Here is an 18032-nt window from a genome sequence, read left to right as displayed (position 1 = left end):
CTGGCAGGTCTAAAATACCCCTCAAGTATTTGAATTTGGATTACCCAGTGGGTTGCCGTAAGCCTCCGGGGGGCTTTGAAAGACAAACATGATTTTTAAACTTCTTGTATTTTAAGGGTATCATTTAAGTGTACAGAGAATAGAAGACAGATGCGGAGCCAGCTGCAGCAATCATTCATAGCATCTGGAAATGGCAGCGGTCGGTTATCACTACCCACTCCATTGGCAGAACAAGTAAAGATTTAGGTCAACCACATTGCTGTTCTCTCTTTAGGAACAATAGAAATATCAAGCATTATCTCTTTTCTTTTTTAATTTATTTTTTGAGACGATGTCTCATGTAGCCCACACTAGCCTCTAGAGCCAAACGTATTTCTTATCCTCCTGCCTCTACCTCCTAGTGAGTATGCCACACCATGCCCAGCTTTGTGCAATACCAAATATTGAACCCAGGGCTTTTTACATGCTGCTCAAGCGTTCCACAAACCGAGTTACAGCCACAGCCCAAGCACAGCCTCAGGCATGAAAGAATATCGGTGAAAATCAGCTCTACCAAAAAAGTTGAGGGGCTGGAGAGATGACCCGGAAGTTAAGAGCACTGGCTGTTCTTACAGAGGACCTGGGTTCAGTTCCCAGTACCCACATGGCAGCTCACAACCATCTGTGACTGCAGTTTAGGGGATGTGGTACCCTCTTCTGGTTTCTGCAGGTACTGCACATGTGGTATACATACACGCAGGCAAACTTGTATGCGTACAGAATAAACATAAAGCTTTTTTTTTTTTTTTTTTTTTTTTGGTTTTTCAAGACAGGGTTCCTCTGTGTAGCTTTGCGCCTTTCCAGGAACTCGCTTTGTAGAACAGGCTGGCCTCGAACTCACAGAGATCCGCCTGCCTCTGCCTCCTGAGTGCTGGGATTAAAGGCATGCGCCACCACCGTCCGGCTAAGCTTTTTTTAAGGTTGAAATTAAACCAGAACGCATTGAGAAAAGCCACTGGGATTAGAGATTTCAGCCCGCAGGTTGAGATGATGCAAGCCCTCATGATTCACAGTCGGAGCTCTATTATATGAGAGACTCTCAGATGAGATACCATGCACTGTGCACACTGAGAAAGGAACTTGGTAAGGAAAAAGATGGTCCCACTGTGGTGGAGACAGTTGCTGATGTGGGTTCAGAGTGCGTAGCATCATTAAATGAGAGGAAAACTTACAGGTAACGTTATTAGTTTCAACTCCACTTAATGAATCATATCATTGTGCAGATCAGATCACTAACAGGCAAAAACCTATTTTAAGCTTTGTATATAAAAAGGCACTTCTCAAAAGTTGGATTCCCCCACCCCTTCCTGAGCTAGACAGGTACATACAACATTTACGTAGAAGGGTAGGTGTGCAAGAGTGTGAAAAATTCTTAATTTTTTTTTTTTTTTTTGCTTTTAAGTACTAATATATCTGTTATTTTTGTTGTTGTTGTTTTTTGAGACAGGGTTTCTCTATGTAGCTTTGCGCCTTTCCTGGAACTCACTTGGTAGCCCAAGCTGGCCTCGAACTCACAGAGATTCGCCTGGCTCTGCCTCCCAAGTGCTGGGAATAAAGGCGTGCGCCACCACCGCCCGGCATATATCTGTTATTTTTATTGCTCTGGTACTGAATACTGAACTCAAGCTTTGAGCGTGCTAGGCGGCCATCTTATCGTGAAGCCACGCCCTCGGCCCCTTTTTGTGCAATTTCTTTTCTTCCTTTAAATTGCCTTACAGGTATCTGCGGTATTTTGAGTTATATTCCTGCACACACACCCCGTTCCTCCTCCTCTCCCTTCCCCTCCCCCCTCCTGCCAATCCCCTCTGTCCCCCGTGGGTAATTCCACTTCCACTTGTATTTAATATGCACCTACTGGATTTTACGTGACGGCAGAAGATTCAGGGTCACAAATGAGCGAGGTCACAAATGGCTGGGTCCGCTGAGTCGCATCACCCCCCAGCTGTACCCCTGTGTCCTCGGACACCGTCACCTCACTCCCCCCTGTGCCTGAAAGGGAACTAACGCTACTGTGCTTGTGTACCTCGTCCTCCTCCTCATCGTCCTCCTCCTCCTTGTCCTCCTCGTCCATTTCTCTGTTGCCGGATGCTTCGCGGAATACTGCCGTGAAAATGTCTCTGTGAGGGGACGAGGTCTAGTCACAGTGCCTGAGTCAGCTAGGACTTGGTCTCCTCTGGATAAACACGGGAGTAGCGTAGCTGGGTCTGACGGTGGACTTACTTCAAAAGCAGTAGACAGTGGAAGGTAGATATACCAGATATTAAAATGTACTATAAGACTTCACTAATTAAACTAATGCACTAGTCTATTTGGGTAGACAAATAGAACAATAAAAAATTAATAAAACAAACTAGGAGCAGATATAAATACATACTAAATACATATTAACAAACTAATATATAATAACTTTATATTAATTAATTTTATTATTTATTTTATTATAATGATATAATATGACATGTTTATTATTAATAGCACAATAAACTAAGCAGATACAAACAAAATCTCTCCCACACTGCCTTAAGACACAGGAGCTATTTTTTCTATGTCTAGGTTGTACCACGGTGTGTAGTCCATGCTGGTCTCCATAGGCATTAGAGAATAATCAGATAGAAAAATCAAAACAATAACAGTATTGTAAAGGACATCATCTGTCATGGGAACAACATCCCGAGTCTTCTGTGAATGCTACGCAATTCTGTCGGTTGCTTGGCAGTCTCTTGAGTTTCCATTTTGTCAAAGAGGACTTGCCCTGGTATTCCTGTCTCACCATCATGGTCATAACCCTTGTGGATTATTTGTCTGGTGAACACCAGAAGGCGGATGGTCCAGGAGTCCCTGGTGATGGCATGTGCCTGCCGCCCAACCGTTCCAGCCTTTCCCGAGCTCTTGAGGGAATACCTTCCTGCATGGACCACCACTCAGGAAGTAATATTCCATTTTGGATTCTGTTACAGAACAAAGACCCTAAAATGGCTCGAGTTGCCTTGGAATCTCTCTACAGATTACTCTGGGTTTACATGATTCGAATCAAATGTGAAAGTAACACCGCAACTCAGAGGTAAGGGCGGGCGTGTGCTCTGGCGGGCGGGTGTCTGGAGTCCGTGTGCTCTGGCGGGCGGGTGCCTGGGGTCCTTGTGCTCCGGTGGGCGGGTGCCTGGAGTCCGTGTGCTCTGGCGGGCGGGTGCCTGGAGTCCGTCCGGCTCGGAACCACACTGCTGGCCGCTACACAGGGTGTGTTCCTGGAGTGTTACCCACCCCGACCCAGCTAAAACAGGCTCAGAGCTGATGGTTCCTGCAGGCGCAAGGCCTCAGAACTTCCCCTCTGCCTCTGATGCCTTTGCCAAAGCATTAGCCTCCACAGGACTGACAGGGTCTGCTTCTGGACAGCATTTGGCACTGTGAGGAGGGAAACCGCTGTCTTTTCCAACTGCCTTGGGTTTTTTAAAAGAAAAAAAAAAGAATGTCTTCATAGAGTAATTATGCTAATGGAAAGGCTTTGGCTTTTTTGTGTTTTTTTTTTTTTTTTTTTTTAATCCTCTGATAAGATGAAATGTGCGCCATCTCCCTGGCAGCTAGATCTCAGCCAATCTCGCTTGTTTTCTCTTTTTCCTGCCCTTATCTTCCAGCCGACTCATAACCATCACCACCACGCTTTTCCCCAAAGGGTCCCGAGGCGTGGTGCCCAGGGATATGCCTCTGAACATCTTTGTGAAGATCATCCAGTTCATTGCCCAGGTAATGCACACATTTCTGCCAGTCTTCTTCAGGTGAAGTAATGAATAAAAGGGGCCACAGTAATCCTCAATGTGTCCAGACTTCTTAAAAAGGGGTTGTTTTCCCACACAGCTCGCTCGTTTGCTTCCAGACAGTCAGATGAATCCATCAAGTACCTTCAGCATCTAAGAAAGAACCCGAGAGGTGGCGTTGAAGGGATTCATCTGAGGTCACAGAGCCCACCAGTAAAATAGCCATAGCACAGATAAGATCCCGGGTCAGTCCCAACGCTGGCAGAAAAGAGAACACTTTGGTGACAGAGACTCTTGGCTATCTATCCCTTCCCACTTTCCCCAGGTCTCTGCTCTGTATTCTCCAAGTCAAAAGGAGGCAAAAGGTCTGGTATTTGGCAGAAACTTAATTTTTAAAAAAAGGTAATCTAGTGAAATTGAAGAGTAAATAGTAATTTTCTAATTTTTCTCTGTGTGGAGAAAATAATTTCACGGGGAGATTAGCATTTATCAATTTTGCTCAAAACCATTCTAGCCACTTTATACATGAATTAATTTACTTTAAAAAGAGATTCCAGTAACATTGAAGCTAGTTTGGCTGTAACTTAATATTCAAATATAAGATTTCTCCTTGGGGAAGGGGTTGGTGGGACTGAACCCAAGACCCCACTCATGCTAATTGTACACCCTACTACTGAATCGCACCCCAAGTCCACTGTTGCATTTATTTATTTTTGAAACAGTGTCTTATTTTTTAACCCTGACTGGCCTATGACTAATTCTGTAGACCAGGCTGACCTCAAATTCACAGTCCCCCTGTCCCTGCCTCCCACATGCTGGGCTTAAGGGCATGTACCCCCACACCCAGCTGCCCTTTTCTTTTGGAAATACTTGGTGAGTACATTCTTTGACCCCCATTTTGACCTCTGTGACTTACAGAGGCCCTGGGAGTCTCCTATCCCAACCCGGGCTTTGTCACCAGCCAACCTGCCACCTCAAACTAAAGAACATCTTCACCTGGAAAGCGAGGGTAGAAATTCTTGCCCAGCGTGCCACAGAACATTATATGCTGGAAGGAAATTATAGGTTTGCAGATGTTGCTGAAGTGCGGTTGAGATTAATATAAAGGTGTAAGATTCGGTGCACACTGTTTGATACGTAGCATCTCTCTATATATATTGGGCCCATGAGAGGTTTCTTTCATATGAATCCTTAGAGAAAGAAAGTGCATTGCTACCCCTGCAGATGAAAAATTTCATATGAATTTTCTAAATGTAGTCACAAGGTATATGCGTTTTGACTATCCTGGAATACTGTATATAAAACGAGCATGCCGTGTCTTAGTAGTTTCTAACTTGTATGACCAGGCTCCACCTTAAATGGTATGTCTTATGTCTTAATTCCCCCCCCACCAGCACTCATTTTTATATATGAGCCAGAGGATGTTTTCAAAGTTAAAGAGCAGAGGGAAACAGTCGCTGTATAGCAGCGACATCATTACAAATGTATTTCTCGGCCGAGTATCAAAAAGTTATCAACATTTGCAGTACAAGTGGGAAGAATCGAGGCTGTCTTTTTTAGGTCCAGTCGCCCAGGTGTTGTGGTTTTTTGGTATCTGGTTCTGTGTCTCCAGCCTCAGCCACTGAGCTGATTCTGTGTACTGCATAAGGAATGCGGCTCCTCGGCTGGTGCATCTGGTCTTCCTTCAGGGGCTCTCATGACCCATAAGGCCAGGCACCACCCAGTCCTCCAGCAGCCAGCTTTTGCTTGCATTTTGTGTTAAACTCGGCATTCCATGTTTTATTTTGTTTATTTTCTACCCCCTCCCCCCCATCCACTCCAGGAGCGTCTGGACTTTGCAATGAAGGAAATCATTTTTGACTTTCTTTGCGTGGGAAAACCAGCCAAGGCTTTCAGCCTCAACCCAGAGGTATGAACGACTCCTCTATGCGAACAGAACACTTATTCACAGTGCCCATCCCTTTGCTCTGAAAGTCTGGGGGGCTCGAGTCGGGGGGAGGGGGGTGGTACCTCTCAAGGGTCCTAAGACACAGGAACTGTTTCTTCTGTGTCCCAGTTTGGGCGTCGGTTTCTTCAGGAGTAAAAATTGAGGTGAACCGATTCAGGACGACCCATTGGCCATGCGCTGTGGTCTTCGGTTCTCAATGGAATCATTCTTGCCTTGAAGAACGTGAAGACAAAGATTGGCAAGTTCAGTGTCGGGAAGCCTTGAGTAAATGCAGAGAGGGCTGAGATTACTACAACACAATGAACTTAGATAACCAGTAAACAAATGCGCTTCCTGACAACATCCCAGCTCCAGGGCCAGGCACCTCATGGAAATGAGTCCCCGGTAGGTGTTCCATTCCTGTGGGGCTCTTGGCTCTGCAAATGAATGGCAGTTCAGTCTTAAACTTTTAAAAACACTAGCAGCCAACAGACACATGCAGGCCAAGCTGCCTCTTTGCGGCTCTTTTTCTACATGATTATGGAAAGAGCACTGGACCAAAAGCCAGAAAGCTGGTTTTTGCCACTTGTCACGGGCTCAGCTACTTTTCCAGTGTGACGTTTACTTCTGCCTCTTGGCTTTTATTCTAGTAAAACGGACAAAGTGTGTTTCTAGCTCCCTTCACAGGAGAGTGATACTAGCTAGCACTAGTGTATTGCAAACTGAAAAGGACATGAAGGAGAGAAGAGAAAGAAATCGAGGCAGAGGAAAGAAATCCCGTACCAAGGAGCACAATGCATGCTTCTCTCTGTCATCACTGAGATGTCCTGGCTCCTTCATCCGGTCGTTAAGGAAAGAGGTCCAGAGTCCAGGGGCACGGCATAGCTCTTTAGCTGCCCCGCAGCCCTTGCCCCTTCCCACCATACCCTGAATCCTCTCAGTTGCCACATTTCTGCCAACAGAACAAGAAACTAATGTGTGGGAGTTTCTGTGCTGTGGTTGATGGTCTCTGCTGTCACAGTCAGGAGGTCAGGAGGAAGCCAAAGCCAGGGGCCGGATCGAGGCCCTGAGCGGGACGGGAACAGACTTGTCGTGTGGACAACATTTCCAGCATCTTTTTCCTTTTCTCAGTAGTCCTAAATCTACTATTTGAACAATTCTCAGAATTCCTGGGTTACTTGTCCTAGTCAGGGTTTCCATTGCCGCCATGAAGCACCGAGACCAAAAGCAAGTTGGGGAGGAAAGGGTTTATTTGGCTTCACACTTCCACATCATAGTCCCTCGCTGAGGGAAGTCAGGACAGGAACTCAAGCAGGGCAGGGGCTGGAGGCAGGAGCTGATGCAGAGGCCATGGAGGGGCTCTGCTTACCGGCTTGCTCCCCATAGCTTGCTAAGCCTGTACTCTGATAGAACCCAGGACCACCAGCCCAGGGACGGCCCCATCTACTATGGGCGGGGCCCTCCCCCATCAATCACTAATGAAGAAAATGTCTACAGGCAGATCTCAGGAAGGAATTTTCTCAGTCGAGCCTCCCTCTTCTCCAGTGACTTGTGTTAAGCTGACAGAAAACCAGCCAGTACACTTGTCTAACATGAACATCCCTCATGTTACCTCCGTGCTGGCACGGTAACACTCACTGTCATCTCAGTCCTTGGCCTGCATAGCAAGACCCTGTCCCAGACAAGCCAAGGACCATTGTCCTCACCACCGTGGGTCTGTCTACAAACTCTTCATCCAGTCAATGGCTTGTCGGCTGACCTGTCTGTGAAGAGCAACTGGGAATACGGTTTAAATGGAGAATCCAACAGGAAAACAGATTTGAGTCTTCTATGTCTCTTTATTTTTATTACACTTTATCTATGGTGGCTTATGTATTATATGTGTGTGGTGTGTGCATGCTTGTGTCGTGGTGTGAACATGGAGGTCAAACAGCAGCTTGGGGGATTCAGGTCTCGCCTTCCACCTTGAGGGTTACAAAGCTCAAACTTATTTTTTTTTTTTTTTTTTTTTTTTTTTGGTTTTTCGAGACAGGGTTTCTCTGTGTAGCTTTGCGCCTTTTCCTAGAACTCACTTGGTAGCCCAGGCTGGCCTCGAACTCACAGAGATCCGCCTGTCTCTGCCTCCCGAGTGCTGGGATTAAAGGCGTGCGCCACCACCGCCCGGCCCACAAAGCTCAAACTTAAATTGCCAGGTTTGGCATTAAGCACCTGTCTTAGTCAGGGTTTCTGTTGCTGTGAACAGACGCCGTGACCACAGCCGCCCTTACAAAGGAAAACATTTCACTGAGGTGGCGGCTTACAGAGGTTCAGTCCATTATCATCATGATGGGGAGCCTGGCGGCGAGCAGGCAGGCATAGTACTGGGTAGATCTTAAACAGAAGGCAACAGGAAGTGAACTATGTGTCATATTGAGCGAAGCTTGAACCAACGAGACCTCAAAGCCCGCCCCCACAGTGACACGCTTCCTCCAACAAGGCCACACCCACTCCAACAAGGCCACGCCTCTCAATAGTGCCACTTCCTTTGGGGGCCGTTTTCTCTCAAACCACCACAGAGCCTTTGCCCACTGGGTCCACCTTGGCAGCTCTCCTCCACGTCTCTTCCTCCTGCAGGGGCACAGAAGACTCTGCCTCTTGCTACTTGACAGTTATGAGCCAGCAGGGCACACATGACTGGCACATCAGCGTGTCTCCAGGGAAAGACCTGCCTGGGACAGTGAGGTCATGAAGAAAAGACAAACACAGAGGAATGCCGGACCGAAGGCTGGGACTTGGGTGGCCTAGGCTATTGGCTAAAGAAGCCGTAGCCCTCTGGAAGCTCAGTGTGTTTATTATATAGAGTTGAACGCAGCTGGACACCGGAGACAGGGTTATTGCTTCTAGATAAACATGGAGGTAGCTGGATCACGGGGAGAGGTTTAGCTGCCCTCGGTAGGAGCAGCCTCTGTAGGGGAGCAGTCTTCAGGCTGTAAACATGTAATGGGGAGAAAACTACAGTAGGCATACGTGTTCTGTACACGCTGTCAGTACTCCCTCAGCCAGGGGAGGAAGTCCTTCCCATTTCCCTCTGATCCCCACCCCAGCGGGGGAATGCTTTGGCGTTCCTCTATGGGTCTGAAGCTCTGTGGTCTTTGACCCGGCCGGCTCATATCAGCACACACGTTCCCCCAGGATTTCACTCACTCAGGCTTCCTCTGCTCCCTATACCAGATCCCCTTCAGACACGGGCACTCCGCGGTCGGTGAACAGAACTTACGCAGGGGATGAAATGCTGCTGCCTGGCACAGATTCTCAGAGGACAAAACCAGATTGCCCATCATTGATGGGCAAACATTGTAGAAAATTGCAAAGAAGCCGTGTACGTCAGGACACACCGATAACCCCCAGCATTTGGGAGCTGGAAGCATGAAGATCAGGAGTCTACACAGGGAGCTACATAGAGTTCAAGGCTAGCCCGGGCAACATGAGACCCTGTAACAAGAAAAACAATGGCAGCACAAATAAAGATGTCACTTATTTTAAAAAAGAAGGAAAATATCAAGTGATTTGGAGCGGCTGCATGACTTTAGGAAGTTTGCAGGATACAAAATAAATAAGTGATGTATTTGTATATTCTAGTAATGAACAATCAAACAGTTTACACTATTGGTGAAAAACGCAGTAGCTGACACTAAAGCACACGGAAGGTACACACTACTGTACGCTTTTTTATTCCCAAAACTAAAAAACACTGAAAGAAGGCAAAGCTCCCAATAGGTAGAGCTAAGTTCTCTTTCCAGCAAATCAAAAGATTTGCCATTGTTGAATTCTGTTACCCCTCAAATTGACTGAAATGTGTTAAATTATCATCTTAATAATATCTGCCTTATATTCCCTACAGCTTCTTTTAAAATAGAAATCAACGAGCTGGTTTTAAATTTGATATGGAACATCAGACTGTTAAAATAACTAACATAGTTCAGAAGTAAAAGAATAAAGTTGGACTAGCATAGCCTGATTTTAAGACTTAGAATAAAACTGTACTGTCACCAAATGATTATAAAGATGGGGGTCGATATAAAGAGGGTCCAATGAGGACGGGGAACCTAGAGAGAGACCCACACATGGATGGTTGCTCATTTCCAACTATGGGAATATATTCAGAGAGTGAAAGTCTTTCCACTAAGTGGTTCTGAGCAACTGGGTACCTACCTTGCAAAATGACAAATTCCAGTCCAGTGTTCACTGTAAGCAAAAACAAGCTCAAACTGGATTGTGCAACCTAAATATAAACCCAACACTGTAAGTCTTCCAGGGGGAGAAAAAAAAGAAAACCTTTGTGGTCCTTGAATGGACAAAGCTTTCTAGAATACAGAAATCATAAATCACAGGAAGTTATTAAATTGAGTTTGTGTTTTAAAGTTTGCATGTTGATAAGAGTCAAAGCGTGGGATAAAATATTTTCACATCCCCAACAAAGTACTTCTTTCCAGAATATATAAAGAACTCTTGTAATAGATAATAAGAAAATAAACAACATACTTTTAAAGTGAGCAAATACGCTCTTCATCAAAGAAGAAATCAAAGTAACCAGTAACCCTGTGACAAAACGGTCACTGTAGGTGGTCACTAGGGAAATGTCAGGTAAAATGATGACTAGATGTACTGGGGTGGGATCTAGAGCAGCGAGGCCTTTATACTATGCCACTGAGAATGTGATAGAGAGCAGGGGCTGAGTCCTCCCTTGAGTCAGCTTTGGGGTTTAGCTGGACTTTAGAAACGGCATTTCTTCTCACATACCCGTGTGTTTTCATAGCTTTGATATCCTTCAGACTTGCTGGCCTTTATAATCAGAGATCAATAATAGATGTTGGCTGTGTGTGTGTGTGTGTGTGTGTGTGTGTGTGTGTCTGTCTGTCTGTCTGTCTGTCTGCGCACACCTTTAATCCCAGTGCTTGGAGTCAGAAGCAGGTGGGTCTCTGGGATTTGAGACCAGTTTGACCTACATAATGAATTCCATTTGTCTCAAACTAAATAAATAATCAGAGATAATTTTGTGATTCATATTTGGAACTCAATATCTTCACACTGTCTTTGAATGAAAACTTATGGTGTTCCTTTTTGTGAAGCATTTGAATGTGTTTCCTGACTCAGTTTACCTTGGTTGCAGCTGCCCACAAGATGAGTACCCATCCCTTTGATATTCTCCCTCCACACACATGCATTCCTTTAACAGATGTGTGTCCATTTCAAACATGCACTCCGAATTTGGTGACCATCTTCCTGGCTGTTTCCTCTTGATAATAACCTGTCGGGTTATTCTAGCTAACGGGTCTTTCCTTGCGTCTCTTACAGAGAATGAACATCGGTTTGCGGGCGTTCTTGGTGATTGCTGACAGCTTACAACAGAAGGATGGTGAGCCGCCCATGCCGGTCACAGGAGCTGTGCTCCCGTCCGGAAACACCCTGAGAGTAAAGAAAACGTATTTGAGTAAGACGCTGACTGAGGAGGAAGCCAAAATGATAGGTGGGTATGAGCCTTGAAAATCATTGTCAGGCCCTTGCTGGAAGTGAGGGGAACTCAGGGGAAAAAAAAAAAAAAAAAGCACCAAATCATTGCCAAGTAGCTGGTGAGACATTCCTGCACTGTTGTGTTGTCGGATGCCTGCTGGGTTCCCACCCTGGAGCCATTTAAACTCTTTAGGACTTCCTGGTAAATATTTTGCCATTTAAAATGTTGCCTTTCATCTGGGTCCATGTAAACATCTAATATTGGTTATTGGTTACCTACCTTGTACAGTAAGTTTCCAAGATAGCTGTGTGTTTGAGCAAATAATCTTATTTATAATTTGTTCATTAGTTCATTTTTGAAAGAAAAGTTCTTCCTTTCTTTTTTCTTTCTCCTTTTTTTTTTAAGTAACAATAATCTAATTTGTATATTTGTATTGTAAGCATGCCAGTTCCCACAAACACCTCAGGAGAATTTTTTTTTCTCTATCTTTGATATTATCTTCCTGAATCCAAAGAGATTTTTTTGCCCTTGTTTCTTCCCTTTTAAGTACTCAGATTTAGAAACTATTCTAAACTGTGCTAAATAGTTCCTAAATTCCAAAGATGTGAGAGAAACACATGCAGAACTCTTCACTGTGACGTCAGTTTGTTATGTTCAATGAGTTCAAAAGACTTCATGCGTGAGAAATGGCTATTGGTACTTATTTGGTTAAAGTATGATGTCGTTTTTGTTTGGCGTGTGTGTGTGTGTGTGTGTGTGTGTGTGTGTGTGTGTGTGTGTGTGTGTGTGTGTTGTCTTCTAACTATATCACATTCAATAGGAGCAATACATTTCCCTCCTTGGAAAGTTTATAAGCGAAGTCAGTTTGTTTATTTTACTGTAGAATCTGCACATGCATCTCAGAAGACAACATACAATTATTAAACTCTTAACCCCAAGGGAGAATTATCACTTATTCATGTATTCACTAATGCTGGTGGGTTTTCTTGTTAATCAGAAGCTTGAAAATTCAAAAGCAAAATTACTTTAACTTTTGTAGAAAATATTTCTTGTTGAAATATTGGAATTAGGGAGGCTGGAGAGTTGCCTCAGGGGTTAAGAGCACTGGCTGCTCTTACAGAGCATGCAGGGTAGATTCCCAGCACCCACGTGGCAGCTCACAACTATCTGTAACTGTAGTCCATAGGACCCAATGCCCTCTTCTGGCCTCCACGGGTACTGCACACATATGCTACACATACATGCAGACAAAGCATTCCCATAAATAAACCATTTAAAAAGTATTACAACTCTTACTAAGTGCATTGAAAAATTATTTAATGAACACCTGCAAAGTGAATGCCAGTGCAGTTGGAGCCAGGCAGACAGAAAGGGCCTCACTCTCAGCCCTTCTGCTCAAGGAGCTAGCTCCCAGGTGCAGAGGACCCTTCTCAAAGAGCCATGCTGTAGCGCTTGGGTGGACCAGGGTATTCTTTGATATATTTAGCTAAAAGTGTGACTAACACATGTTTTTCAGGAATGTCCTTGTATTACTCCCAAGTCCGCAAGGCTGTAGGCAACATCCTAAGGCACCTTGATAAAGAAGTGGGACGATGTATGATGCTCACCAATGTCCAGATGCTGAACAAAGAGCCGGAAGACATGATCACGTGAGTACCGCCAGGGAGGCTCGAAGAACCGGGGATCCAACTGGACATTCTTCTCTTCTCCTTGACTCTGGTTCTAAGGTAGTAAAACATACGTATTGATGACATTTGCCTGAAAGCCAGTTCAAAGCTGAGGTTGGCCTCTTTTGCTTATATCCTGAGTACCATTAAGCCAGCAAGTTAGAAAATGGTGCTCACAGCTCATTACCAACCCATAAAAGGGCATTTTGTGGGTTTGTTTAAGACAGGGTTTCTCTGTGTAGCCCTGGCTGGCTTGGAATTTACTATATAGACCAGGCTGGCTTCAAACGGACATTCTCCTGCCTCTGCCTCCTGAGTGCTGGGATTAAAGGCGTGTGCCACCACCACCACCACCACCACCACCACCACCACCACCCCACCCCCCGCCTCTTCCTTCCTTTTTTTAAGGAGAAACCTCAGGGAACACACAAACATTTAGGAGAAGAGAATAGTGGGAAGATCATCTGGCCTGAGGGAGCGTTGGAGGCTGACCCACCACTCTCCACAGCCCTGAGTAGGGTGTTCACCGGATCATGGGACCCTGAGCTGGGTGTTCACTGGAACATGGGACCCTGAGCAGGTGTTCACTGGATCATGGGACCCTGAGCAGGTGTTCACTGGATCATGGGACCCTGAGCAGGTGTTCATCGGATCATGGGACCCTGAGCAGGTGTTCACCGGATCAAGGGGCCCTGAGCAGGGTGTTCACTGGATCATGGGACCCTGAGCAGGTGTTCACTGGATCAAGGGGCCCTGAGCAGGGTGTTCACTGGATCATGGGACCCTGAGCAGGGTGTTCACTGGATCATGGCACACAGTGTTTTCTTAATCCCCATTCCTCACTTCTTTTGTGTCACCTTAAAAAAATAAATAAAAATAAAAAACTTGGCAATGGTGGCACATACTTTTAATCCAAGCACTTAGGGCCAGAGGCAGGTGGATCTCTGTGAGTTTGAGGCTGGTCTACACAGTGAGTTCCAGGACAGCTAGGGCTACACAGAGAAACTCTGTCTCAAAAAACCAAAATAAATAAGATAACTAGTAATAAATTTTAAGATCTGCTAATAAATTCCTTTTAAAAAAAAAATACATCCCTTTTGGAGATGTTTAAATGCTCTTCATAAAATCCCATAGACCAGGATTGGGGATTTAGCTCAGTGGTAGAGCAAGGCCCTGGGTTCAGTCCTCAGCTATGGGGAAAAAAAAAAAAAAGAAAGAAAGAAAGAAAGAAAAGAAAAAATCCCATAGACCAAAGCCCATGTTAATAAAAAAGAAGCCTGCTGGGCAACTGTGGTACATGCCTTTAATCCCAGCACTTGGGAGGCAGAGCCAGGTGGATCTCTGTGAGTTCGAGGCCAGCCTGGTCTACAGAGTGAGATCTAGGACAGGTTCCAAAGCTACAGAGAAACCCTGTTTGGAAAAACAAAAAATAAAAATAAAATAAATAAAATAAAAATTAAAAAATGAAGTAAAAGAAGCCATGCATCCATTTAGTTTCTAATCTGGGCTTGCTTTCTCAGTTGAAAAAGGATGTCAGAGTTCCCCCTTAGACTTTAGGCTAGGCAGGGTCATCTGTCTTCTGACAGGTAAGAAAAAGATGCCAGCTGTTGAAGACATCTGGTAGGCAAGCTAGGGTACTGCACAGACACCTGACTGCCGAGGTGCCGAGGGAGCGAGGAGCCATGTCAGGGCTGCAGCTGCAGCTACCGAGGGTGTCACTTGACAGCGTCTCTGTTGGAGGCCACCATGCACCCTCCTCCTCTCTCCTGTCTTCACGCGGCTCTTACGGAAGGTCCACGGAAAAGGAGAGGAAGTTAGCCATGGCGGCCCACCCGGGTGTTTGCTTTTCCTTCTGTGGAGATATCCAAGGGCTTGGCTTGACTCTATTCTTTGGTATTTTCTTCACAGTACTAGGCTGGCACCCAGGACCTTACACGTGCCTGGCGAGGTCGCTGGTCACTGGGATGTAGCCCAGCCCTACATTCATTTCTTTTCATTTCTATTTATCGTGTGTGTGTGTGTGTGTGTGTGTGTGTGTGTGTGTGTGTGTGTGTGTGTGTGTCTGAGGGAGACAGGGAGAGAGAGAGAGGAGACTTTTTTGTGATTCAGGTATTGAAAAGCAATCCATGGGGACTAGCCGTCATGAAATCCTACTGAATGGCCATCTTGTGATTAAGTGCTCTGGATGCCTGTGCTTTCAGAGATCTGGACCTTGGAACTACATCGAGACATTGTTTTGTTTTGTTTTGTTATTTTTTAATTAGATTTATTCATTTTATTTTGTGCGTGAGTGTTTTGCCTGCATGTGCCGGTGTGCACCTTATACGTGCTTGGCACCTGCAGATATCAGAAGAGGGCATCAGGTCCCCTGGAACTGGAGTTACAGATGGTTGTGAGCCACCATGCGGGCGCTGGGAATCGAACCTGGATCCTCCGCAAGGACAGCCGGTGCTCCAAACAGCTGAGTCATCTCACCAGCCCCACATAGAGACTTTTACAAGCTCGCAGGCCTGATGAAGCTGGGAGGGATAAACATTTGACAGTGACATGGGACCGGCACCAGGCTGTACTTGAAAACTCTGCATTAGGCACTGGTTTTTGTTCGCATACTTAGTCATGTTTGTATCGTTTTTTTAATTTTCGTAATCTTTAGGCTTGTTTCAATTTTGTCTTCAAATTCTAGGGGTGAAAGAAAGCCAAAAATCGATCTCTTCAGGACCTGCGTCGCTGCGATTCCTCGGCTGCTGCCCGATGGGATGTCCAAACTTGAACTTATTGACTTGCTGGCCAGGTGGGTGAGAGCAGTCTTGGGTGTCCGTCAGTCAAACTTGATTATAATCTTTTGTCACCATTCAAACAACAGAACAGAATGATTACTTTCAATTGATGCAGATTTCCTTCATAAGGTATTGTCCTAGGTCTTATGTGTGAACATGCATAAAGAACTTAGTTGTTTTTCGTGTTTTCATAACGGGGCTTGAACCTAGGGACCACTCACGCTAGGTACATTCTCTGCTAACGAGATACATCCCCGACCCTCTCTTTAACTCTAATTTGAGACAGGGTGTCACGCAGTCACCAGGCTAGTCTTAAATTACAGCCTTCCTGCCTCCACTTCCTGAGTAACGGGGACTGCAGGTGTGGACCTAGACCTGGCTTCTAAGTCTTTGAGATATCTGTTGCTTTTTCCATGCTCGAGGGGTTTGAAATGGCTAACATCCCGATGGGTCTGCACAAATGAGTGCCAGCAGGGCAGACCCTTGAGTTCAGTGGGCGAGGGGTCAACTGTGGACCAAGGAAGCCAGAGAATGAAAGGCCAACTTGAAAGGCATTGGAGAAAGATCAGTTCAGAAAGATAGAGAGAAGGGCGTGACCTCGCTGTGAGAGTTCATCTGGGGTCTGACCCTCAGTTCGAGGTCCCTAGACAGAGACAGTGATCCTAAATCTAACAGTAGTTATCCTGAAAGCTACCCAAAATCACATTTATCATTCTCCCCATCCTCCGCCTGACCGCACAGCCCAACTATAACTTAAAAACTGCACTGAGTGACAGTATCTCGTAGTTTGGGATACTTCCTCATCTCCGATGACCTGAAACTCCAGTTGACAACATGTGTCTTTTATTTAAAATAAAAAAAAAAAATCAACATAGGAGGCAAAATCATTGTCACCAGGATGCAGGGAGTGAGAAGGAGAATAAGAGTCATCATTAGATTGGGGAAATGGAGGGGGAAAGAAGGTAGGACCGCCAATAATGAAAGGACATAGACACACGCCTGGAGAGAGGGAATTTTAGCAGCAGGGGATGCCAATGATATGCCATGTAGGGGCTGGTGAGACGGCCCGGAGGGTGAAGGTGCTTGACAACCCAGTTCAGTCCTGAGGGTCTACACGGTATAAGGAGAGAACAGACTCCTGACCGCTCTCCTCCGACCTCCAGGCACATGCCATATCATATATGTGCCCACACATGCATGCACATACAATAGATGTAATCTTAAAAATTATTCTCTTGGGATTGGAAATGTAAGCCCTGTGGTTAAGAGTACTGACTATATACTCTTGCAGAGGACTCAGGTTCAGTTCCCAGCACCCACCTGGCATCTCACAGCCCTCTGTAGCTCCAGTTCCAGGGGATCGGAGGCCCTTATCTGAACTCTCCAGGCACCCACGTGGTACCCAATCGTACATGTAGGCAAAACATCCATATGCTTGCAATCATGCAGGTGCTATGAATCAAACCCAGATCCTCTGGAAGAGCAGCCAGTACCTTATCCATTGAGCCACCTCCCCAGACTCCTATAAATGTAAATATTTAAACGCCATTAATCTGATAATGGTGGCAAAAGGAAAAGCCTAGGAAAGGGAAGAAATATTAGTGCCTAACTCCCTAAGGGAACCCTGAAACCTGAGGGTGTTCTGTGCCCTGGGATGGGAGCCTCAGTTTATTTATTTAGATTCCGAGGGGACACGGTTCTCAGGCTAGAGAAGGAGGCAACCTTGGTTGTGCACAGTTCATCTTTTTCCAGGCCGCCTGTGGCGTGAGAGCCAGAGGGCGTCAACAAGGGCTCAAACCAGCCGTCTAGGATGGAGAGGACCTCTGGCTTTCACGCAATGGCTTTCACTGCCCCGTCCCCTTCCCACCCTCTTCCCATGCTCTAGCGTAGGTGATGCTGAGTGTGAAGGCTGCTGACGACCCATGACTTTCAAAACCATGCTCCTAACACTGGCTGTCCCAGGAAGCCTTTCTTCCGTTCTAGCTTGCGTGTGTGTGTGTGTGTGTGTGTGTGTGTGTGTGTGTGTGTGTGTGACCTCTCCTCGGTCACCGTAGCCTGCGTGGTGCTTGTATGAACAAGCTTCAAGCCCATGGATTCTTCTTCTTTCTATCCCACGCTTAGGAGTTACTTTAAGAAGGGCGTGGGCTGGGGATAAAATACAATATAAAGAGTTTGCCTCGGGTGTGTGCGAGGCTCTGAGTGAATCCCCAGTCCCTCCAAAATTGTGTAAGGGTTGGACAATCACCAGCCTCGGCTTTGCCAAGGCCCGGCGAGCGGGGAGGCTGAGGCGAAGAGTGGGAAAGGGACCTGAACTGAGGTGAGCTTCCAGTTCTGAGGAGACCCAGGAGGAACAGAGTGTGAGTAACAAACACACTGACTGAG

General features: G+C 45.9%; 1 protein-coding gene across 6 annotated transcripts in view; it reads left to right on the top strand.

Annotated features, from left to right (window-relative positions):
- The window catches only part of Fry (FRY microtubule binding protein), a 394509-nt gene that overhangs the window by 256730 nt on the left and 119747 nt on the right, over positions 1-18032 (top strand). For all 6 annotated transcript variants that reach the window (XM_076560830.1, XM_076560829.1, XM_076560825.1 and 3 more), the window contains 6 exons: positions 2997-3100; positions 3669-3777; positions 5611-5697; positions 11050-11221; positions 12723-12855; positions 15557-15664. In XM_076560830.1, the coding sequence (XP_076416945.1) occupies positions 2997-3100; positions 3669-3777; positions 5611-5697; positions 11050-11221; positions 12723-12855; positions 15557-15664 (713 nt within the window). The remainder of the gene's footprint in view (positions 1-2996; positions 3101-3668; positions 3778-5610; positions 5698-11049; positions 11222-12722; positions 12856-15556; positions 15665-18032) is intronic.

Source organism: Peromyscus maniculatus, chromosome 23 (genome assembly GCF_049852395.1).
Source record: "Peromyscus maniculatus bairdii isolate BWxNUB_F1_BW_parent chromosome 23, HU_Pman_BW_mat_3.1, whole genome shotgun sequence".
NCBI lineage: Eukaryota > Metazoa > Chordata > Mammalia > Rodentia > Cricetidae > Peromyscus > Peromyscus maniculatus.
Note: the sequence above shows the minus strand (reverse complement) of the source record. Positions and strands in the feature narration are given on the sequence as shown.